This window comes from Schistocerca nitens, chromosome 11 (assembly GCF_023898315.1).
Source record: "Schistocerca nitens isolate TAMUIC-IGC-003100 chromosome 11, iqSchNite1.1, whole genome shotgun sequence".
NCBI lineage: Eukaryota > Metazoa > Arthropoda > Insecta > Orthoptera > Acrididae > Schistocerca > Schistocerca nitens.
Window position 1 is genome coordinate 143,297,473 of NC_064624.1, and position 25,383 is coordinate 143,322,855.

A 25,383-nucleotide genomic window follows, 5' to 3' on the forward strand; every position below is an offset into this window, starting at 1 on the left:
TCTTGCTTCCAAAAATGTTGGTTTAATGTGGACAAAGTTATTTGATGCGGTGTGAAGATGTATGACTACTGCAATGGGCGAGAAATTACGAGGGTTGGAACTTAAATAGTGGCAACTGGTTATTCACAACCGATACAAAAGAGTTACATGTTTGCTCCTGTTATTGTCCTTCAAAGTAATCACCAGCGTTGTGTAGAACCCGTTGCCAGCGTAGTATACCGTCAGCAGAGTCTCTTCTGTTGATGGTGCGAGTGGAGCAAAACAGCTACTGGTTGGTCATGTTGACACTGTTACATCGATTCTGGAAATGTGGTTACCGATGAAAGACTTCCAGCTCCACAATCGATATTTGCTCGCACGGAGACGCTCAACCGCGTTAAGAAATGCCCACATTGTCACGTTCCCTCTTGCTTCCAAAAATGTTGGTTTAATGTGGACAAAGTTATTTGATGCGGTGTGAAGATGTATGACTACTGCAATGGGCGAGAAATTACGAGGGTTGGAACTTAAATAGTGGCAACTGGTTATTCACAACCGATACAAAAGAGTTACATGTTTGCTCCTGTTATTGTCCTTCAAAGTAATCACCAGCGTTGTGTAGAACCCGTTGCCAGCGTAGTATACCGTCAGCAGAGTCTCTTCTGTTGATGGTGCGAGTGGAGCAAAACAGCTACTGGTTGGTCATGTTGACACTGTTACATCGATTCTGGAAATGTGGTTACCGATGAAAGACTTCCAGCTCCACAATCGATATTTGCTCGCACGGAGACGCTCAACCGCGTTAAGAAATGTCCACATTGTCACGTTCCCTCTTGCTTCCAAAAATGTTGGTTTAATGTGGACAAAGTTATTTGATGCGGTGTGAAGATGTATGACTACTGCAATGGGCGAGAAATTACGAGGGTTGGAACTTAAATAGTGGCAACTGGTTATTCACAACCGATACAAAAGAGTTACATGTTTGCTCCTGTTATTGTCCTTCAAAGTAATCACCAGCGTTGTGTAGAACCCGTTGCCAGCGTAGTATACCGTCAGCAGAGTCTCTTCTGTTGATGGTGCGAGTGGAGCAAAACAGCTACTGGTTGGTCATGTTGACACTGTTACATCGATTCTGGAAATGTGGTTACCGATGAAAGACTTCCAGCTCCACAATCGATATTTGCTCGCACGGAGACGCTCAACCGCGTTAAGAAATGCCCACATTGTCACGTTCCCTCTTGCTTCCAAAAATGTTGGTTTAATGTGGACAAAGTTATTTGATGCGGTGTGAAGATGTATGACTACTGCAATGGGCGAGAAATTACGAGGGTTGGAACTTAAATAGTGGCAACTGGTTATTCACAACCGATACAAAAGAGTTACATGTTTGCTCCTGTTATTGTCCTTCAAAGTAATCACCAGCGTTGTGTAGAACCCGTTGCCAGCGTAGTATTCCGTCAGCAGAGTCTCTTCTGTTGATGGTGCGAGTGGAGCAAAACAGCTACTGGTTGGTCATGTTGACACTGTTACATCGATTCTGGAAATGTGGTTACCGATGAAAGACTTCCAGCTCCACAATCGATATTTGCTCGCACGGAGACGCTCAACCGCGTTAAGAAATGCCCACATTGTCACGTTCCCTCTTGCTTCCAAAAATGTTGGTTTAATGTGGACAAAGTTATTTGATGCGGTGTGAAGATGTATGACTACTGCAATGGGCGAGAAATTACGAGGGTTGGAACTTAAATAGTGGCAACTGGTTATTCACAACCGATACAAAAGAGTTACATGTTTGCTCCTGTTATTGTCCTTCAAAGTAATCACCAGCGTTGTGTAGAACCCGTTGCCAGCGTAGTATACCGTCAGCAGAGTCTCTTCTGTTGATGGTGCGAGTGGAGCAAAACAGCTACTGGTTGGTCATGTTGACACTGTTACATCGATTCTGGAAATGTGGTTACCGATGAAAGACTTCCAGCTCCACAATCGATATTTGCTCGCACAGAGACGCTCAACCGCGTTAAGAAATGCCCACATTGTCACGTTCCCTCTTGCTTCCAAAAATGTTGGTTTAATGTGGACAAAGTTATTTGATGCGGTGTGAAGATGTATGACTACTGCAATGGGCGAGAAATTACGTGGGTTGGATCTTAAATAGTGGCAACTGGTTATTCACAACCGATACAAAAGAGTTACATGTTTGCTCCTGTTATTGTCCTTCAAAGTAATCACCAGCGTTGTGTAGAACCCGTTGCCAGCGTAGTATACCGTCAGCAGAGTCTCTTCTGTTGATGGTGCGAGTGGAGCAAAACAGCTACTGGTTGGTCATGTTGACACTGTTACATCGATTCTGGAAATGTGGTTACCGATGAAAGACTTCCAGCTCCACAATCGATATTTGCTCGCACGGAGACGCTCAACCGCGTTAAGAAATGCCCACATTGTCACGTTCCCTCTTGCTTCCAAAAATGTTAGTTTAATGTGGACAAAGTTATTTGATGCGGTGTGAAGATGTATGACTACTGCAATGGGCGAGAAATTACGAGGGTTGGAACTTAAATAGTGGCAACTGGTTATTCACAACCGATACAAAAGAGTTACATGTTTGCTCCTGTTATTGTCCTTCAAAGTAATCACCAGCGTTGTGTAGAACCCGTTGCCAGCGTAGTATACCGTCAGCAGAGTCTCTTCTGTTGATGGTGCGAGTGGAGCAAAACAGCTACTGGTTGGTCATGTTGACACTGTTACATCGATTCTGGAAATGTGGTTACCGATGAAGGACTTCCAGCTCCACAATCGATATTTGCTCGCACGGAGACGCTCAACCGCGTTAAGAAATGCCCACATTGTCACGTTCCCTCTTGCTTCCAAAAATGTTGGTTTAATGTGGACAAAGTTATTTGATGCGGTGTGAAGATGTATGACTACTGCAATGGGCGAGAAATTACGAGGGTTGGAACTTAAATAGTGGCAACTGGTTATTCACAACCGATACAAAAGAGTTACATGTTTGCTCCTGTTATTGTCCTTCAAAGTAATCACCAGCGTTGTGTAGAACCCGTTGCCAGCGTAGTATACCGTCAGCAGAGTCTCTTCTGTTGATGGTGCGAGTGGAGCAAAACAGCTACTGGTTGGTCATGTTGACACTGTTACATCGATTCTGGAAATGTGGTTACCGATGAAAGACTTCCAGCTCCACAATCGATATTTGCTCGCACGGAGACGCTCAACCGCGTTAAGAAATGCCCACATTGTCACGTTCCCTCTTGCTTCCAAAAATGTTGGTTTAATGTGGACAAAGTTATTTGATGCGGTGTGAAGATGTATGACTACTGCAATGGGCGAGAAATTACGAGGGTTGGAACTTAAATAGTGGCAACTGGTTATTCACAACCGATACAAAAGAGTTACATGTTTGCTCCTGTTATTGTCCTTCAAAGTAATCACCAGCGTTGTGTAGAACCCGTTGCCAGCGTAGTATACCGTCAGCAGAGTCTCTTCTGTTGATGGTGCGAGTGGAGCAAAACAGCTACTGGTTGGTCATGTTGACACTGTTACATCGATTCTGGAAATGTGGTTACCGATGAAAGACTTCCAGCTCCACAATCGATATTTGCTCGCACGGAGACGCTCAACCGCGTTAAGAAATGTCCACATTGTCACGTTCCCTCTTGCTTCCAAAAATGTTGGTTTAATGTGGACAAAGTTATTTGATGCGGTGTGAAGATGTATGACTACTGCAATGGGCGAGAAATTACGAGGGTTGGAACTTAAATAGTGGCAACTGGTTATTCACAACCGATACAAAAGAGTTACATGTTTGCTCCTGTTATTGTCCTTCAAAGTAATCACCAGCGTTGTGTAGAACCCGTTGCCAGCGTAGTATACCGTCAGCAGAGTCTCTTCTGTTGATGGTGCGAGTGGAGCAAAACAGCTACTGGTTGGTCATGTTGACACTGTTACATCGATTCTGGAAATGTGGTTACCGATGAAAGACTTCCAGCTCCACAATCGATATTTGCTCGCACGGAGACGCTCAACCGCGTTAAGAAATGTCCACATTGTCACGTTCCCTCTTGCTTCCAAAAATGTTGGTTTAATGTGGACAAAGTTATTTGATGCGGTGTGAAGATGTATGACTACTGCAATGGGCGAGAAATTACGAGGGTTGGAACTTAAATAGTGGCAACTGGTTATTCACAACCGATACAAAAGAGTTACATGTTTGCTCCTGTTATTGTCCTTCAAAGTAATCACCAGCGTTGTGTAGAACCCGTTGCCAGCGTAGTATACCGTCAGCAGAGTCTCTTCTGTTGATGGTGCGAGTGGAGCGGTCTACTGCCTGTGGAATCTCTGGAACATTTCTGAAGCGAATGTCACGAAGTGGTTCCTTCATCTTCGGAATCAAATCAAAGTCACAAGGACTTAAGTGTGGGGAGTACGGTGGATGGTACAGTATTACTCAGTCTCATGGACCGAACAGAGGAGCCACAGCTTGCGCTGTATGCACCCGCGCATTGTCGTGCAAAATGATATGTGGGTTGCGCAGAAAGTGTCGCCGCTTTTTTCGCAAAGCTGGTCGCAGGTGATGCTCCAAAAACGAACAGTAATACCGTGCGTTGACGGTCTGCCGAGGAGTAACGTAATGCGTTAGGATAACACCGTCACAGTCGAACACGAGAATCACCATATCTTCAGTCCACTCCATTTGTACCATCAACAGAACAGGCTCTGCTACGCCTTGCACATTGCTGGCAATGGGTTCCACACAAGGCTGGTGACTACTTTGAAGGACAGTACCAGGTGAAAACATGTAACTCTTTTGTATCGGTTGTGAATAAATAGTTGCCTCAATTTGAGTTCCAACTCTTGTATTTATTGCATTTAACTGAAAATATTGCACTTTAATTTTTTTTATTTTATTGGAAGATACTGAAATTATATTTTTGCTGCACCACATAAATCGATCTGACACGTAGCAGTCCTGAGTCGTCCACCGCTGGCTGATTTCTAACCTGCCGCGACCACAGCCAGCGCCTCACTCAGTGGCAGAGGCTCTCGTACGCATCCGGTGGCTGGTGACGTCGCAGATGCCAGCCGAACCTACAGGAGTGTTTATGTGCCTCTCCTCAGTCGGAGGTTTTGCAGCGATTCGTGGACTCGGAAACCTTGCGTCGAATAATCTTCCACCAGCGACCAGTTCATTTATTTACAGAACGCTCATAATCAGGGTGCGGTGGTGCTGTGGGGGTTAATAAGGCGGCTTCGAACGCATAGACTGATGTATTTTTGAGTTTTGGACACCCCTCTTGTGCCGTATGCTCCACCTCCGTAAGTTTCCACTGTCGTCCAACTCTCAAAAAAATTATTATGACATTACTGCAAAGTTCGATTCAACCAGGATAAATGTCACTCAGAGACCAAGGGTGTAAAAGTAACACCAATATAAAAAAATCCATGCGCGTCTAACAAGTTTACAAAAATTTTCACCTTGCTAGTTTTGTGGATCATGTAAGCGTTGTGTTTGTTTTATTGTCCACGCTGGTACCTCAGTATGAACATGGAAACTTTCAGCGGGTACCTTATTAAATTCTTGTAGTTGACCTACGTTGAGACGTGAGACAGTGTAGTTAAAGCTGTAAATATATGTCATAAAGTTAGACTGTGGCCAGGAGAAATAGATGACGTGTGTTTGTTTCCTTATAGTATTATTCTTGTGACGTAGGTATGTAAGAATATAGCGGAGGACTTCATGTCTCCGTATTTTTGTCTCTCCGACTTAGATTCATCTACAGGGGCGTGCTGTAAAGTAATGCCTGCGATTTTTTTGCATGGAAGTTGTTAAAGGTCTGTAAATGAAAGTAACGTTATTGATATTGCACGTCTGTATTCTTCGAGTCCACGCGGTGTGTGAGAAACTGTTCAGGAAACCGGAAGCTACGACCAGAGCCACCCACTCACTCGGCGGCAGAGGCTGCCGCACGCCAGCAGTGGCCGGCGACACGGCGTCCCGTGACTCTGGGCACAGCGGTTCGGATGGGTCCTTACTCGATCAGATGTATACTGGCCATCCCTAAACGCCTAAAGTCTTGTTCTTACACCAGCGACCGCCTCACTCTTCTTACCACAAAGAGCGTAATTTCGGTCGCTCAATAAAGCAGCTGCCAACGCTTTAACGCACGTGGATAATACTTTTGTACATCCCCTTATGTGCAACCTCATCATCATCATCATCATCATTAGTACCAGGGCAAGGTTCGTTGCACCCCACTCTCAATTCTTGCCAAATTTATTCAAGATGGCGGCGCTGACGTCATCCAAGTTGGCGGCATGTAGACTTGGCAACAGCACATGACGTCATCCAAGATGACGGATTTTGGTGGGAAAATAGGTCAATTGTGCTATGTCCACTAACCTAATCTCCAGAAAAAATGGCGGGAATTTTGAATTTTGGTGGTAAAATAGACCAACTGTGCTATGTCCACTAACCTAAGACTCCAGAAGAAAAAATGGCGGCAAGTTTGAATTCCAACAGGATAATGCATGCAAAACCATACTTGTCTTTATTATTATTATTGATTATTATTTATTAACATTCATTATCATTTATTACTATTTAAATAGACCAATTGGGCTATGTCCACTAATCTAATCCCCAGAAAAAAATAGGCCCCAAATTCAAATTCCAACACAATAATGGCTGCAAAACCTTACTTTTGTTTCTTACTATTCATTATTATTCATTATCATTTATTAACATTCATTATCAATCACTGTCATTTATTATCATTCATTATCATTTATTATCATTTATTATTATTATTATTTATTATTATAGGACTACCTCCACTAGAAAATTGCGCCAAATTCAAATTCCAACACGATAGTGTTGACACGGAACTTGTTGTACCGTTCCAATGTTTTATTAAATTGCTAGCACGCAGAAATTATTAGCAAGAGTTTCTTCTCTTGCAGGTAATACCTCAGCTGGTGTCCAAAAGGAGAGAATGGACTAAACAGGGTTATTTATTGAAATTTTTCTGTTGTGTACCACGTTTCCCATTTTCCTTTCCCTTGTGCGATCTGGATGGTATAAATGAGTGAGTGGGTGAACTAGCAGAAAGCTTTAGCCACAGATTGTAACACTGCATGAATGGTCGTTCTGGGGTAGGGTAATACCAACCATCCAAAGCGTGAACAAGTTTATCAGAGACCAAGTTTGCAGGTCAGGGCAAAGATGACACGCAGGCGCGCGTATTGGTTCTGTCAGGTTGGCGCGCCACCCCCACCACGTTTGTAAGCAGAACGCTTAGGCGAATTCGGTTGGAAGATCACTTGTTCCTGGGTCGTGGTGCTGGACAGACATGGAGGCGCAGCTCACGTCTTGGTAATGTTAACATAGGTATTACATTGTCCGAAATCTGCTCTGTAATGAAGTCCAGATGTTGAAATCAGGTGCGAAATTCCACTGAACCCCATAAGGGAATGGATTTTCTTAATTTACTCGAATTTCAGTAGACCTTGCGTTAGTGCCTTGCTCAGGCAACGCACCATGTGCCTTAAGCTCACTGTCACGTTATTGCTCTGTGCTTAACGGAAATTCACTCATTCAATGTATTTTAATCAGCTCTTCCATTTACAGTAATATTTTGGGGTTTTTATTTATTTTCCATATGTTTTCTTTGTGAACTTGCTTTCGCGCCACGTGGTCGGTTGGAGCAACAGCCGCATTGATAAATTGTAGTTTCGGTCTGAGAATATATTGTACACAATGAATAATCATACGATAGTGAGCGAGTGTAAAATAGGGAAGGAGTAATCGTGTGGGTCCATATTTTTCTGGGTTTCTGTTGGCTACTGAAACTTGGCCATGTGGGTTGAACAGTATTGAAGAGATGTTTCTTGTGCACCCCAATAACGAGTTGATTTGCTGGCGATGTTGTGCATTAAGTAAAATACACGTGCCACTAGGAAAAGTATCGGATGTTAATGCCCACTGATTTGATAAAGATTTGCGAAATACTCTTCCACCCTGACCTAGTTTTGCTTGTATTGTCTTTGCGGAACTTGTTCTGAGTAATCTATAGTAACTGAATGTAATAACCGAGGGCATAGGTATAATTGTGCGGTTGTATAGAATTACATTGGAGGCAGGTCTGCGCTCCTCTGTCCCATTCCATAATTACGTGGCGAAACTGAACCATGTTAGCTAGAGACCGGTTATGACGATGTACATTGCAAGAGAAACACGACTAGTTGTTGAAATACCATCGGTACTTAATAAATATCAATTAATCTCTACCCTCGACTGATTATTTACTCCGTCCATCATAAAGAATAGGTGGCAGTCAGTACCACAGTCGAATTCTGTGTCATGAAAGCAAATAAAAGCTATTTAATGACTATTACGCCCTGTATAGGTGCCTTCTGTAGTGGTTCAAAAAATGCGTTATCCGTTGCGTTCAAATTTCTAGCGGTTTGTTAAAACCTTCCGCTAGAAATTATTAATACCCAGCAATAACTCGCAGGGGCCAGTAATTTCGTGGACCACACGAACTTAAGAAACCATTTACTGCAGACGGTAGCTTGCAGGAGCGGTAGGACATGTCAAAGCGACGGTAATCTACCTACTTAGGTGGACTTATACAACCACCAGTACTGGAAGGTTACGTTGCAATTTGTACATACTTGTGTATTACTCGTACGTAAACTCATACTGGCCATTACTATGTACTTGGTTTTCATTTTAGCAATCCACTATCAGCAATAAAGCGATGCATAAAAATGAATAAATATACACACGAATGAAGAAACATGAAAAGATGTACATAGAAACACATATGTGCTCATTAGAGAGCCGTCTTCGCACTGGAAATTCATTTTATTGAATAACTTTGCTTGTAAAAAGAAAAATAGATACCTTTGGTTTCAATAGTATGAACAATTTATAGTGCCTAAAACTGAAAAACTGTATGCTTTCGTAACATGAAATTTCATGTTCTACAACTTTGATTACGTTTTCCATTTGGAGTAGGCATTTTTGAGTTACAGGAGTTGAAGACGATTTTTTAGACAAGTTGCTAAAAATGAACGAACTTTGACAACTTACTGCAGCCAGATGGCTACACCGATATTGGCATTTACGTAATAATTCGATGCAAAATTTAATGATCCTTCATTTTGCTAGTAGTGAAATTCTGAGTAGGATGCATTGTGACCGAGTAATAGGTGAAAACCCGAGAAAAGTACCCAAATTTTGTGGTTTGCTGTCCACAAAAATTGTCCTGAGGGTTTTGGATTCTACATGCTCTCAACTATATGCAAAAGATGAAAAAAAATTAAATATTCTATCTCAGCTTTTGCAAGCAAACAAACCCTGTTACGGACTAATACAGTTGAAATTGCATCAGAATAATGAACAATTGGATTATTAAACTAACAACTAAGTGCAAGTCAGGTCAATAGTTTGTGAAACAGCCGAGTCTCAGTATAGAAATAAACTTGTAAATACTTTACATGTACTGTTACAAAACCTACAGCAGTTCTCATTTCACAAGACATCTATGGTTCTCAATAATTACATTATTTCATTCAAAAAGCCTAGAGTCACTTGAATATCGAGGCAGACATTGAATTTTACATATTAATCATATGCCAAAACACTCTCGTGCTATCATTTGCCAAAATCTTGTTTCGATATCTCAGACCATTAATGACGTACGAGGAAATTTTGAATATGTCGTTCTAGTTTTTCACTGACACGCGAGTTCGTGATGGAGCGCTTTACATACATTCTACTATCTCGAGATTGGAAACAGACAGCGATATACTTCCAAGTTTAAAGAATGACTCAATATATTATATACATTTAATACACAGCAACATGTAAACTGACACGAACCAAACACAGATTCATAGCGGTACCTATTTTTCACTGTAAACTAAGAATTTCTTGAATATTTTACCTACTAGCGAAATATCACAATAAATATAACCATTAACGAAATGCTAGATGGTCCATCATGAAGCTGGCGAATTAAGCTATAAGATGCGCGAGAATGAGCATTTACTACCGAATAGTTTCTTTAAAATCGTTTCAGAAAGATCGCAGATTGGCCGGCTTGAGCGGCAGTTAAGCGAGCCTGACTGGTTCTGCGCCGAGTAGGTCTGTACTGGCATTACACTGTGGTCACCTGCTCACCCACCCAGCACACATTGGTAAACTGCACTTCCCTCCACTCGCTCTGTAGTGAAGTGTCGAGAGTCGCCACTTATTTTAAACGCACTTAAACTTCAGGTTTCCATAGTGTAAATTCACCACAGTTTTCAGTGATTAAATTTTCATAAACGTAATAATTAAACAAAAGCGATATTGTGCCAACAAACTTTCTTTTAGACAAATTGTTACAGGAAATCAGTCTTTGTATTGATTGTTTCGTATCCTACAGATAGAAAGAAATAAACAAGCATTTAGCGGTATAAATCATGTGTTTGGTGAAGAATCGTGTCTGTATGGTCATCACAACCCACTGTATCATATTAAAGTGGTCGGCAAACGTTTAGTTCTGAGTAATTAAGTGTATAACATTATATCTGTACTTTAGATTTCTATAGTAGTGCCATAATTGCTGAAAGGTCACGTTTGATTTGATTTCACCTTTTGGTATATTTCAACATGCCAGGAAGGAGAAACTGCCAAGAGTGGGTGAGAGTGCTCGATTACAAAATGAGTAAAAAATGATTTACTGGTTTAAGTCTTACTTCTGTCTAGATGAAAGAGTCTCTAACATTACTGTATCAGTTGAGTGAATTACTTCCTTCATCGACAGCCGCTTGTCGAAATAAGCCACCCCATTCTCACGAAATTCCAGAATTCCTGCAGATGTGTGTCAGTTCCTTCATCAATATGGAATACATGCCATCACCTTCCTCCCTTTTTCCCAGCCTGGTTTCAACCCAACAATATCTGGCTTGTGCTCTTCATTATACTCCCCTAATCCTAAGAGTGACAAACACTGCCTGTCCAGTAGCTCGAAAAACAACTGCATCCTCCATGTGCATAATGCTGTAACAGTGCAGTTCATACAAACATATTCTTGCTGTTCCATATGTCATAACTTGAAACAAACAGCTAAGCCGATAATTCAGAACAGAAATAATATAGTTCGATAATAGTTACATAAGAGAACAACAATTACATAATAAATAATAATAACAAGAAATAGAAGCAATTACTTAATAAATAGAAACTTCTAGTTCTCAGACATTTTTAATTTGAATGAACACCTTTACAAGAAATCAGACAGCCCACTTCAAGATTTGCACATAATTACCATCTAGTGTGAAAGCCTGGACTTATACCAGGACTACTCTGTCTGCATGATGTAATCAAGTGACATTAACCAATGTGCAGTTCCATACATGTACGCTTGGGGCTCTGCTGCATATGCCTAGGACATCTTAGGTACCTCATGTAATACAGGCTTAAAACCATACCAGCTACAAGCGACGACTTCAAGTGACAACAAGTGGAAGACAGTTTTTGACAATGTTTATTTTCAGTGATGAAGCCAAGTTTTGTGTGTCTCGAAAGGTGAATCATACACACGAGATTATAGAAAAAATTCATGGTTCACCTAACATTAACGTCTTTTGTGCCACGTCCTCTTCAAAAGTTTACAGACTACTTTTCTTCCTGGAGAAAACCGTGCCTGATTTCGTGTACCTACACACACTGCAGCTGTGGCTTATGCCAGAAGTACAGCAAGCAAGTGAAGGGTTCATTTTGCAACTACAAAATGTTCCACCTTACTTTCTTTCAGACATTTATGATTATCTCAATGCCGAACTGCCTCAGTGTCGAAATGCACATGGTTCCCATTGTGACCCTCTTCTCCAGTGGCCCCCACAGTCATGTGTCTTAGCTTCATATGATTTCTTCTTATGGGGTTAAGTCAAAGATCACCACGTTCCTGCTTCCATTGCCACTTAATTTGGAAGAGTTGAAAGGAAGGACTAATATGGTCGCTGACAATGTAATTGGTAATATAGATAGAAACTGCCTTGGACAGATTTAAAAGCACAGAGAACATAACATTGTGGCATAAAACAGAAAATTCAGTTTCCAGTTCTTCAGAAGGATGAGAAATGCACTGAACTCTTCCTGGGACTGACATGTAAGAACGCAAAAAACCGATTTAAATAAATGGATTGGGCTTGTATGCCACACAGTGATAAAAATTTCTCTGTATTCCTACCTGATAGTAAATACATAGCAGATGATACGTATATCTGACACTGAAAAATTTCACACGAGTATTAGTCATGAGCAGCATGACACCAGTAAATGATGTACTCTAGAACTAGACAACCTTAGGGTACTGCTAATTATTTAGAGCAGCTTGAGCTAATATGAAGAGACTAACACATTTTTATTCTTTCATTTTTCTACAGTGTGTTTGTGGAGAAAGACGTGTTGCCCTGAGTGGCATGTGTCAGAGACCAAGTGAACTAGTTGTGACATGTTTACCACAAGCAGCCAGAGATGCTATAACAGCACTATGAATTTTGAGTCAAAAGGTTCCAACATGTCCTTCACTCTTTATGTAAATGTAAACAGTGTAAAAATGTGCACTCTTGCTATACATTGTGAATTTTAACAACTGACAAGCATCAAAAGAGTGCTGTGTAGACAATTTCCGCAAGGTGCATTTTAGCTGTGTATGTTTCTACTTGCGACAATTCTATTTGTAATGAACTTTTGGTCAAACCTGTGTGGAATGTGCAATCCGATCTCCACTCAAATGTGAACATCACATGAGTGATGAATGCACAATGGAACATGATGTAGACCTGAACAAGTTTTTAAAGATCTCAAGGTGACAATCTTAGCTGTTGAAACCAGTCAATAAGAAACTGTTTGGATCGAAATCTTGCCTATAGACTATTTCTTTAAAGTACATAGAGATCGCTGATTCTCATTTCTCATTATAAAAAAAATCAGAGAAGTTATATGCCAGTTTAAGCTTAGGGAACAGATGTATAATGAGCAGGCTGGTGGAAATATGGGATGAAATATCACAAAGGTGCTATTAGAAAACAAATTTTGTGAACAAACAAAACAAAAATTTTGTACAGCTGCTGGATATGTATTTATGTAGAAATCTATAACTGGCTGTAGTACCTTTCTAATATAAGGAAACTTTTGAAAGTGGAGTCTTTTTAATTGACATTAGCAAATTAGAATAAAAAGTGATTGATGAACTTTTGGCATAGACTTTCTTCTACCAGTATGAAGCTTACAGTAGACGCTCAAGTTAACAAAACACACAGGCTCGGAGAGGAACAAAGCACAAACTGAGTGTGACTTTGCCTTCTGGATTCTTTTCTCGACTTTATTTCTAAACTAATTTTTAGTAAAAATGTGAAAACAAACAGTTAAATATTCATCTAATGCACTTCCCACATTTCTTTAACACAATTACTTTCTTACAATATTATAATGTTTTCTGCCATTGTTAGCACCTTTTTAAAGAGGACATTTAAGCTTCATTTGTCTTCTTATTTTTTTCCTGAGGATCGGAGATCCATGTGACTTTTCAATATAAATACTACATTACTTGTAACAATTATTAACAAAAGGTTTACATGAAGTAATTGTATTTTGAATGCTATTAATCGCTTCCTGAAGCAAAATTAAATCAATCCAAGAAGAACAATAATTACCAACTGATGAAACTGTTTCTGTTATGCCACTTGCTGTGGCGTCACTTTGGTTGCAAGTCACTCCTGCACCCCACATCAGTTAAATAAGAGCTAATATTGAAGTTACTCTATAACGAATTTGGAATTATTCTTCGTGCAAGTGCACTTAAATACACTCTAATACAATTCATTTGCATTGTTAAAAACTACACTTAATCTCTGTAATCTCGTTCATTTCCTATATTAAAGAGTATACTTAATCTGAAGTTATACTGTCACCAGAAACCTCCTTACTTCCTTCCTCAAATCCACTAGGTCAGTGTCTAACGCTTTGTACTCTGTAATGGAGACATAGGGCATCTGTGTACACTCATATTTAAATCGACACCACCTGGTGGCGAGCGTACCACAGGGAATTGCACAAGCCTCTCTGTGGAAACAATAAGGTCACTGACCAACAATTAGGATATACATTAAAACAAGAAGTGCACTTCCATGCAAGCATATTTACATAACCATTACAAAGCAAAACTTTTCATTGTTTGATATTTTTTGAATTTCTTCAGGGTGGTTTGTTTCCGCTATCATTTTACTCGAATTGTTTACAAATGAATCACTGTCATTATAAAGACTATTGTCATGGAAATCGTTGTTGTTCTAGTTTTCACTTTAAGATTTCTGTACAACCTCTACACTGTCTACCTCAGAAAGGAATGTATATGAAGAATTAGCCATTTCACACCAACTTACTTGAACTTTGTAATTACAACTTTTCTCTCAACATTATGGCTATAGTTCGACACTGAGTTAACAAAGACTTCCCTAAATGGGAAGCAGTCAGGTTCGAGAATGGGGCATGTAAGAGTTACGAAAAGCAATATTTGGAATATCGATCGCCACTGGCCATTGGAGTGGGAAGGATTGAGAGCATTGAAGCTGCCAACCCTAAAATCCGGATATACTGCCAATACTGTATTTAGTTTCACCATTTGTAGAAATGAGTGAGCTAATGTGAAACTACAAATCACCTTCCATTAACTATCCAATAATACTTGCTTACTCAGACAGAAATCTTAACTGTGCATCATATAATGGGACAGCATAAACAATATAAATGAACAATGATGTGCCCACAACTGCAGTGGCCAAACGTTTCATTGCTAGCAACCCTAAATGTAGAAATTTAATATTATATTCCTGTTAATATACACATCATATAGTCACAGTCAGGGCACATGCTGTTTGGAATAAAAACACACATGATATTGTCAAAGTTACTTGGTGCTTACCAATAATAAAGTCATGCTCCACATCTTTTTCTTTTTTTTTGGCTTAAGTATGGTAACATTATTATTGTGATCAGACTTTCACAACTGTCTCTCTGCATTTCAAAGAATATATAGGATATTTTTCAACATGCACACAAAATTAACTAATAATTTCTTTTAGTAGGCTATAATATAACTTATTTACAACCATACAGTTGCAACATAATTTTTAGAAATAAGTCTGTATGGGTGCCAGTTGGACTGGCAGACACACCACTTCCTGTGGCTGAATCACAACAAACAGTACTAAAACCGACACTTTTTGTAGAGATCTTTGATATAGTCTAAAACTGAATGTGCATATTATCCTAATACACAGGTATAAATATCAAAGCTACCAATACTGTATACTAGCTTCAGAAGCACTGAAACCATAATGGCAATTGCTCGATTTACTTCTGACACTAATTAGTGTGGGTGAATGAACGTGGTGCCAAATAGTTAAAACGACTTTATCTTTTATGACATAACTAAAAGTGGCTTCGCTTGAGTGATGCCACAGTAATCGGGGTGCTGCAATTTCTGCATAGTTACACAGTTTTCTATATGGCGTCTGTGTCAACTGAAGTTATTGAGGCAGGTATTATGTAGTGGTATAGAGCGTGGCATGCGAATAATTAATTACACATGAAAGAAAATGCAAAGGATACCAAAACAGATTTCAGGCAGGAATAAAATGGAAATCACACATTCACCTTTAAAAAGAATTACCATTCAAACCTGAACATTGTTTTATAAATCATTTCTGAATTACAAAAACAAATTTAGAGTACTTCTTGAATCATGTATCAAGCTCCATTTAAAGATGAGGAACACAAATTTTGGATGCAAACCCAGTTTGCCTGAAACTGCAGGTGATAGATACTGGCATTTCAGCGTTATAGTGCCTCTACAGCATCCTCAAAAATACATTTTTCGGGTACTTACATGAGATGCTGGATGATGTTTACAGACGTAGCAATCATAATAAAATTTCTGTCGGTGGACCACTTTCGAATAACAAGAACAAATGTTGCATAGTTGTAGAGCTGCATATTGGACACCATTTAAAAATCCGATACTCATATTGAAGATGCATTAGAAGTTCGAGTGAAACTGCAAATGACACTTCGATATTTGACATGTGGCATTTACCTGTCATCTCTCCAATATTTATATCATGTCCCCAAATACAAATTTTTAAATTCTGGCATGTTCTGTTCCATGTTGTGTACTATGACCAGAAGATACAATTGAGAGCTAATATTTTTTCATCCTTGCACCCAATCTCAGTTAAAAATGACAAAACAATAATGTTACTCTATAATACATTTTGTAGTTATGCTTTGTTCAAGTGCACTATAATATAATTGAACATTGAATATCCATGTTCCTGTATTAAAAGCTAGAGTCAAGTTGAAAGTATATTGCCAACAGTAACCTTCTTTACTTCCTTTCTGAAATTCACTGGATAGATGCTCAAATGTATGTCACCAGTACTATGATCTGAATACATTAGCCAATATTGTGTTGACGTTCCACATTTGTAGAATTCAGTGAGCTGCAGTGAAACTACACATCCCCTTCCACTAATTACACAATGACACATGCTAACACACAACCAGAACCTACCCATGTGCCTGATAGCACAGATATGATACATTTCCACCACATAGACTAACCATTTTTACTCATATCTGCCATCTCAAAAAACTTTAGCTATGAACAACTTCGAAAGTAGGAAGTTGATATATGCTCCTACTGAAATAATTTAACTAAAAACATACATATCATGTTGTAAGAATTGCTTGGTACTCACGTTGTACACAACCTACAGAATGATACCACACTTTATATCTTCTTGTTGTCTCACTGGCTAAGCAGCGTAATAACAGTATTTCTACCAAACTTTCTCAGATTATCACAACATATTTTAAAGAAAATACAGATTGTTTTTCTAACAAAAAAAAAAAGAAAACAAGCAAACATCAACCTAACAGGCCTTGAAGGTTCAATAGTACTGACTGGCCGCCATGTCATCCTCAATCTTTAGGCATTATCAGATGGGGATATGGAGGGGCACATGGTGAGTACACCACTCTCCCAGCCATTGTCAATTTCCGTGAGCAGCTTTTGTAGACACATAAAATAAAATAACAGGTTTCTAGAGTACAATTTTTTCATGTAGTGCCAAACATTTTCAGCAAACAACCTTTTTAGGTGCCATATAAATCTGTATACACGCCACTCTTCGAAGATTTTAACAGTTTGTTATGTTCATTGATTAGACATAGTGATTAATTCTTATTTTGGCTTTTGGCACAAATAAATGACAACTGTAGACAATTTCCCGTGTACCTACATCAACATCTATGCTCTGTAGGCCAGCCTGAAGTCAATGGTACAGGGTATGTCCAAATACCAGTTATTAGTGTTTCTTCCCATTTCATTCCCTTGGAACATGGGAAGCATGACTGTTTGAATGCCTGTGCATGTGCTGGAATTATTCTAATCTTTCCCTCACTATACCTATGTTATTGATACATAAGGGGTTATAATATATTCGCATAGTCATCATTCAAAGTCGGTTCTCGATACTTTGTTAGTAATCTTTCTTAGGATAGTTTATGTCTGTCTTCAAATTCTGCAGTTCAGCTTCTTCAGCATCTCTGTGACACTTTCGCAAAGCTCAAACAAACCTGTGTCCATTTGTGATGCCCTTCTCTGTATACTTTCAATATCCCCTGTTAGCCCTTTCTGGGACAGGTCACACACACTTGAACAATATGCTAGAACCAATCACATGACTGTTTTGTAAGCAATTTCCTTTGTAGACTGATTGCACTTCCCCAGTATTCTACCAATAAACTGGAGTCTACCCTCTGCTTTTGCACCGACTGAGCCACCTCATATCCCTACAAAGTGTTATACCCAGGTATTTGTATAGCTCGCCTCATTGGTATTATAGTCATAGGATGCTACACTTTTTCGTGTTGAAGTGCACAGTGTTATGTTTCTGATCATTTAAAGCAAGTTGTCATATATTACATGCCTTTGAAATCTTATCACGACCTTGCTGAAAATTTACACAGCTTCTTTCAGACAGTACTTCATTATGGATGACTGCATCATCTGCAATAAGTCTGAAGTTACTGTTAATATTGTATGCAAGGTCACTAATATACGCCATCAACAGCAAGAGCCTAACACACTTCCCTAGGGCACATCTGAAGTTATTACTACATGTAACGACGACTCTCCATCCAAAATAACATGCTGCATCCTCCCTACCAAAATTCCTCAATCCAGTCGCAAAGTTCAATTAATACTCCATATGAATGTACTTTTGATAACAAGCACAGGTGTGGAACTGAGTCAGATGCTTTTCGAAAATCAATAAATACTGCATCTACCTGACTGCCTTGATCCAAAGATTTTAGTATGTCATGTGAGAAAAGAATGAGTTGGGTTTCACATGACTGATATTTTCGGAATCCTTGCTGGCTGGCATGGAGGAGGTAATTCTGTTCGAGATACCTCATCATGTTTGGGCTCAGAGTATGTTCTAAGATCCTAAAACAAATGGATATCAAGGATGCTGGACTGTAACTTTGTGGATTACTTCTACTACCATCTTATAGATGGACGTGACCTGTGCTTTCTTCAAACTGCTAAGCACCTTGTTTTGTTTGAGGCATCTGTGAAAGATTTTAGTTAGAAGTGGGGCTAACTCAGCTGTAAATTCGGTGTAGAATCTGACAGGGATTCCATTGGGCCCTCGAGCTTTACTCAAGTATAACGATTTCAGTGGTTTATCAGCACCACTGACACTAGTATTTACTTCCCTCATCTTTCCAGTGTTATGAGGACTAAATTGGGACATTTCTCCTGGGTTTTTCTTTGAAATGGAAAATCTGAAAACAGAGTTAAGCATTTTAGATTTTGCTTCGCTACCCTCAGTTTCAGTTCCTGTTTCCTTCGCTAGGGACTGGACAGTAACTTTTGTGCCACTAACAGCCTTTACATACAACCAGAATTGCTTTGGGGTTTGTGAAATATCATTTGACAACAATGCCCGGCAATTCCTGCCCATCAGTATGTGAGGTCTGCCTGGTCTCGGTTTATCTATGTTTATTCCTTCATAGCTCCTCGTCAGAGTCGAAGCATCGATATTCAACGTGGGCAGCTGACAGAACATTTGACAATATTCTGCTGCGGCAGTCACTGAAAGCCTCACACATTGATCTCTTGACAGACAAATGCGTTTTATTCAGCAATTCTCTAGCTACAGCTCTATGCTTTGTTTTACATCTATGACACAGTACTCTATTGCTTTAGCTGTTTCTTTACAGTAACTGTTTACTGTAGAGAGTGCCTCCTGTCATGAACTGTTCTATTGGGTACATATCTATCCAGTGCATGCTCAGCTATTGTTTTAAACTTGGGCCAGCGTTCTCTACATACTGCTGCCCTGTGCTTAAACTTTCAGTTCCTCATTGAGATACGACACTACTAATTTTTTTATCTACTTTACTGAATACACACACCCACCCACCCACCCACCCACAGATATATATATATATATATATATATATATATATATATATATATATATATATATATATATATATATATGCTTGTTTCAGTTATTCTTTGTATTTTGTTAGTCATTTGCTGCCACAACCATATCAAGTTCACCGATGTGGACATCCTCAAAGAGGTCAGGTCTCTTTGTTGCCGTTAGAAACAATATATGTATACATCATGAGTGAGGTTCCCAACTGTCTGTTCTAGTTAGTTTTCACAGAAGGCAACGGGACCGATGACCTCACTGTTTGGTCTCCTCCCCCAAATTAACCAACAAACGACTTTAATTTTTTTCCTAGCAGATATGCAGCTCTGATTCCAAGAATGTTAGAACGACCTCCGTGGTAGGTTCTTTCTTCCGCATTTATTGACTTTGACCACAGCAGTTGATGGCTGTAGAGTTTAGTAGTTCGTGTCATGTGGTTGTACGGTATTATGTTGCGTTTTCTGTGTAATATGTAAGTGATTTGGTGGTGGAGACAGGAAATCACGAACAAGACGTATATTGAGTGTGGTACTAAGTCAATACTTAATTATCATTACAGCTAACTGCCTCGAATGAAGTAGTTTGCCAATGCCTTGTAATGATGCTATAGTAACTGTTCGTACAGTTATTACATCGGTTTAATTTCATTTATTGGGCACATTTGACCGATAAGTTTGTTCCACATTTAATTCTTGTATCATCTTTGGCGCCTCTGGTTATGGTTTGAGATAGCCTTAGAATTTCGTAAGTAATTATTTCAGGTTATGTGCATCAGAACCAGACACTTGTTACTTTCAGTGAGCTTGTGTTTCCGCATTGCGAGCAGGAGGTGAGTAGTGTTTAGACAAACATATTAGTGCACATTACGTACCTGTGCTGTTTGGCAATTACGAAGAATACCAGATCGACGTGTGGGTATGTAATATGCTTGCTGTTTTCGTTCTGTCCGATGAAATTGCTAAATGTTTCCCGTGATTTAGCGAAAGAACCACCAGAAATTTTGATGTGTTGTCTGTAATTACCGGCAAAGTGTCTATATGTGGTGGTTGGAGAAAGTCAAGGTCAATGTGAAATACTCGGTGATTGACGAAAAAAGGCCCTCACGAAGTTCACACGTCCGCTGCATTCATATTGTTATATTTACTTGTGCATGCGAAGTTCGGTAACAATATTTGTGAAGAAGGAATAGGGACGGTAAGAGTTCACTGTAATCTGATCTGTAGTTCGCCCGGGTTGTAGCGCAAACAGTTGTACTGCCGATACATCATATTCGTTAGCACACGTTAATCCAGAGTATCAGGGATTGGTTATGTTGGTATGAAAGAGAATTCATTGTGTTGCGTTTTCCATGGATTATCAATGTGCCTATGTGCTCCATAGTTTAGTAAATGGTGTTAACTGCTGTTTGTAGTAATGTGCACGTTTGTCTACGGAAGGATATGGGAAATGTAATTGACCCTGTAAGGCCTAATGGGTATGTGTAATTGCCATCGACAAAAGCATCCCAAAACCACAGAACATTGTCATGGGTACGCTTATGACAAAGTAATTTCACTAAGTCTTGTTAGAGGAATGTAATCGGTGTTAAATCTTGACAGTCAAGAATCATTTATTTTTCCATGCAACGTGCAGGCAGCAGTGTGTGTTTTTTAGTGACTGGGTAAAGATTGCAGCATTGCTCTATATTGAGTTGCTAACGTTGAATATAAATGACTATATAAGGAAACAGTTGTTAAAAATACATACTAAACTGACTGAAAAGGAAGAAAGTTCTGTCTGTATGGGTGGATTTTCATGTTCTGCTTTTCTGAATACCATGAACAAATATGGGTTTATAGATTGATTGAAAGTGCAGCCAGTATGATTGAGAAATAATTCTTTTCTGTCCTTGCATACGTTGCTAAGAACATAAGTATAAACCTCTTACATTATTCTATGTATTAAGGAATTTGCATGATACATTGACAGGCTTAGATATACCTCGAGACTCATTTTAATCTTTTATTCTTCATACGTAAAATTGTCTACAGTAAATAGATTTGTCTGGTAAATTCACTTTATCTTAGTTGCTTCACATGACACTTAGAAATGTATGTGGAAAAAGCAAGATATGTCAGCTACCATATTCAGAATGGGATTGTATACCACAAGCAAATGCTACTAAGTAACAGCAGTAACTGTGTCATTTGTTTCCATTGTGTGTGGTTTTTGTTTTCTGTCAAATTGAGTTATGTTTTCCATTAATGACAGTGAGGCTTCAGAGTCCTTATAACCAGCAAGTTGTAAATCAGTTCTTTTTATCAGGTTCTTTGTTCCTCAGCCAGTTTTAAATTTTTAATATGCATTGTCTCGTTTGCTGCAGCCAGAAAATGCTGCCTGTGCACTATGTTGAATAGTAACAATTTAAACAATATCACTTTTGCTTTCTTGTTTTTCAGTGGATTAGGAGAGCACTCATGGACTCCAAGGGAACTAGTTGGCTGAAAAAAGAGAAGAATGAAGTATATGCTGAACCAGGCTCTTTGGTAAATAGCTTCTTGTATTTTTTACCATTGTTTCATTAATTTCTCTGTGCAATGTGGTGTGTAAACAAGCAGATTACCTTCCCTGTTGTTTGTCAGATGAAATATTTGGTACTGGCTGTTGGTTTTGATTCTTGACCAAATGAAGTTGTGGCTCTTGGCTGTGCAACATATTTGCAATGGATTGGTATCTTGTAGTATATAATGCTGCTCTCCAATATTTAATTTGTTTTAAAATTTCTGTAGCTTATTGTTAGTGTGATGTTGGCATGCCAGTAATTAATGATTACAGGTTTGTTGTCTACTAGGAAATTGTCACATGTTCTTGAACTATTGTGGTGTTTGCAATCACTTGTTACAAATTAATTTTCTACTTTGAGATTTAGTTTGGTGTGTTGTTAATGTCTAGATTTGTTCCTTTCTTAGAAAGTGGTATAATTAATGGATATGATAAAGTGATATATGAGTAGGACTTTACTTGCTAGAGCACAGGTGATTCAGCTGCTACTGTAGATAAGTTGTACGGCTTGCTGGATGAATTGATCAGATGCTCTTTTGTGGTCAGTTTTTAAGTTTACCATAGTTGCTTTCTCAGACAAGAGGGGATATATATATATGTGGATTTATTGCAAAGACAATAGTTGGCAGTCTATTTGTCATGGTGCCTGATGGAGAAATGTAAACTCATGACCTACAATATTGTTTTCCTGGTGTATTATTTTTGCTATTGCTCATCTAATTGGTTTTATGCACTCAGTGTTCTTGTTAGCAATATTACTGTTCTTGATCAGTTTTTGATTTGGGGGTAGGTATTCAGAATCTATTAAATATAGGGAAGTGGTAGGTGACAAAGAGCTGTTCTTGAAATCCTTTGAGGAGCTTAAATACTATTAAATGAAAGAGCAGTTGGTAGTGTAATTTACAACCCTAAGAAGGAAATGGTGGTAATGTGATACTAAAAGAGTAAAGGAGTGTTACAGTTTTAACTACAGAATGTTTGCAATGCTTTTTAACCAGTAGATTTTCACATTACCACTCTCAATATTTGGTAACACATAAATTACTTAAGTGTTAGTATAATCACAGAGTTAAACTATGTGGGCTCAAATATGACACATCTGTAACACACAACATATGCCTACATATTTGGTGCTCATAAAAGAAGTAATTATAGCAGAACGTCACTGTCAGCTTCTGGCAAATTAAAACATGCTAAAGCTACTGTTAGAGCTCACTTCTTGATTCAGTATTTCTGAGATCAGCAGGATGTGAAGTTGCCAGTTTGTGGCCATCAACATTCTACGGATAATTCTCTCCTCATTGAACTTGTTTTGAAAATATATTGTTCATTTCTTTCTTCATCAAAGTGCTGTAATTAATTTGTGTTTTTGTAGCTAGATCAAAACACTTGTGACCCTATAAAGATGTCTTTGCTCTGAATCATTCATCTTGAAAGTTTATCTAGAAGCAGTGAAAACACAAATGTATACCCATGCTAGACAATGTCACATTATGAAAGTAGCCCTAACAGGTTTTTGTTAGTGTCAACTTCCAAAGTCTGGGTCAAGTAGGACCTTCCTCTACCTACCTCCCCCCCCCCCCCCCCCCCGCCCCAGAAGGAAGAAAACCTTTGTACTTTCAATGTCTCACTTACCTTTCTTTTTATGAACTTGGTGTGTGTAATGTCTTGCTCATATTCGGGATGTTCATTCTTCTAGTGGTACTGTAGGTCTAGCATTGATCTCAAAATGTAAGCAGTTGGTCATCGTAGATTTAGCACACATGCCTTTGGTGTTCCAGTCTTCTTATCACTTCTTTTTGGAACAACTATAGAAGTGACGACTACAATGCACTTTCATATCATGTGTTCCATCTGTATTGTAAATGTATCTGTTTTTCCATTAGCTCAAATCTGTGTGAGTGAGCAGTCGCTGTTCCAGCTTTTCATGTAGGTTGCATCTGAACTAGTCCAACGGTGGAAAGCAAAACTCAGCTGCCGACAACTCGGGTGCCACAGTTATATTTTCCAAAGAACAGAGAAAGTAAAATCAAACACAGAAAATGTCAGGACAGAATAATGATATACAAAGGATACATTTGTACTCAACACATTGAGGAGGCCTTTGGTTGCAGGTAGGTAGAATCAATTGACTGCTAAATATTTAAGCTATTGGACAAAGTCATTCATATGAAGTACAGAACAACACTAGAGCATGAATACATCTAATGCAAGCAGAAATCTGTTGGCGTGACTGGTGGTGTAAAAAGGTGCTGTGGGGTGGGAAGTGAGGGATAGCAGGGTAGGGGTGGAGGTGATGCTGTGCTGCCTGTGGGATTTGTCAAGGACATACGGTGACAGAATAGGGCTTCTAGGTGCAGTGCTGTTTCACAGAGGAAGACCGCACTGCAGTTCCTTCTCTAAATCTTCGCACAAACGAAAAAATGGCTGACATCGAAATAAGTGTCCAAGGAATAGAAAATCAACTGGAATCACTCAACAGAGGAAAGTCCACTGGACCTGACGGGATACCAATTCGATTCTACACAGAGTACGCGAGAGAACTTGCCCCCCTTCTAACAGCCGTATACCGCAAGTCTCTAGAGGAACGGAGGGTTCCAAATTATTGGAAAAAAGCACAGGTAGTCCCAGTCTTCAAGAAGGGTCGTCGAGCAGATGCGCAAAACTATAGACCTATATCTCTGACGTCGATCTGTTGTAGAATTTTAGAACATGTTTTTTGCTCGAGTATCATGTCGTTTTTGGAAACCCAGAATCTACTATGTAGGAATCAACATGGATTCCGGAAACAGCGATCGTGTGAGACCCAATTCGCTTTATTTGTTCATGAGACCCAGAAAATATTAGATACAGGCTCCCAGGTAGATGCTATTTTTCTTGACTTCCGGAAGGCGTTCGATACAGTTCCGCACTGTCGCCTGATAAACAAAGTAAGAGCTTACGGAATATCAGACCAGCTGTGTGGCTGGATTGTAGAGTTTTTAGCAAACAGAACACAGCATGTTGTTATCAATGGAGAGACGTCTACAGACGTTAAAGTAACCTCTGGCGTGCCACAGGGGAGTGTTATGGGACTATTGCTTTTCACAATATATATAAATGACCTAGTAGATAGTGTCGGAAGTTCCATGTGGCTTTTCGCGGATGATGCTGTAGTATACAGAGAAGTTGCAGCATTAGAAAATTGTAGCGAAATGCAGGAAGATCTGCAGCGGATAGGCACTTGGTGCAGGGAGTGGCAACTGTCCCTTAACATAGACAAATGTAATGATGTATTGCGAA

At 39.3% G+C, this 25,383-nt stretch overlaps 2 protein-coding genes across 2 annotated transcripts in view; one reads left to right on the plus strand and one right to left on the minus strand.

The window, feature by feature from the left end:
• Window positions 1–25,383, minus strand: part of LOC126213515 (poly [ADP-ribose] polymerase tankyrase-1-like) — a 586,304-nt gene that overhangs the window by 113,842 nt on the left and 447,079 nt on the right. The window lies entirely within an intron of this gene.
• Window positions 20,130–25,383, plus strand: part of LOC126213516 (uncharacterized) — a 185,677-nt gene continuing 180,423 nt past the window's right edge. Inside the window, exons 1-2 of the mRNA XM_049941347.1 lie at window positions 20,130–20,175; window positions 21,999–22,085. Coding sequence (XP_049797304.1) covers window positions 20,149–20,175; window positions 21,999–22,085 — 114 coding nt within the window. The 5' untranslated portion in view covers window positions 20,130–20,148. The remainder of the gene's footprint in view (window positions 20,176–21,998; window positions 22,086–25,383) is intronic.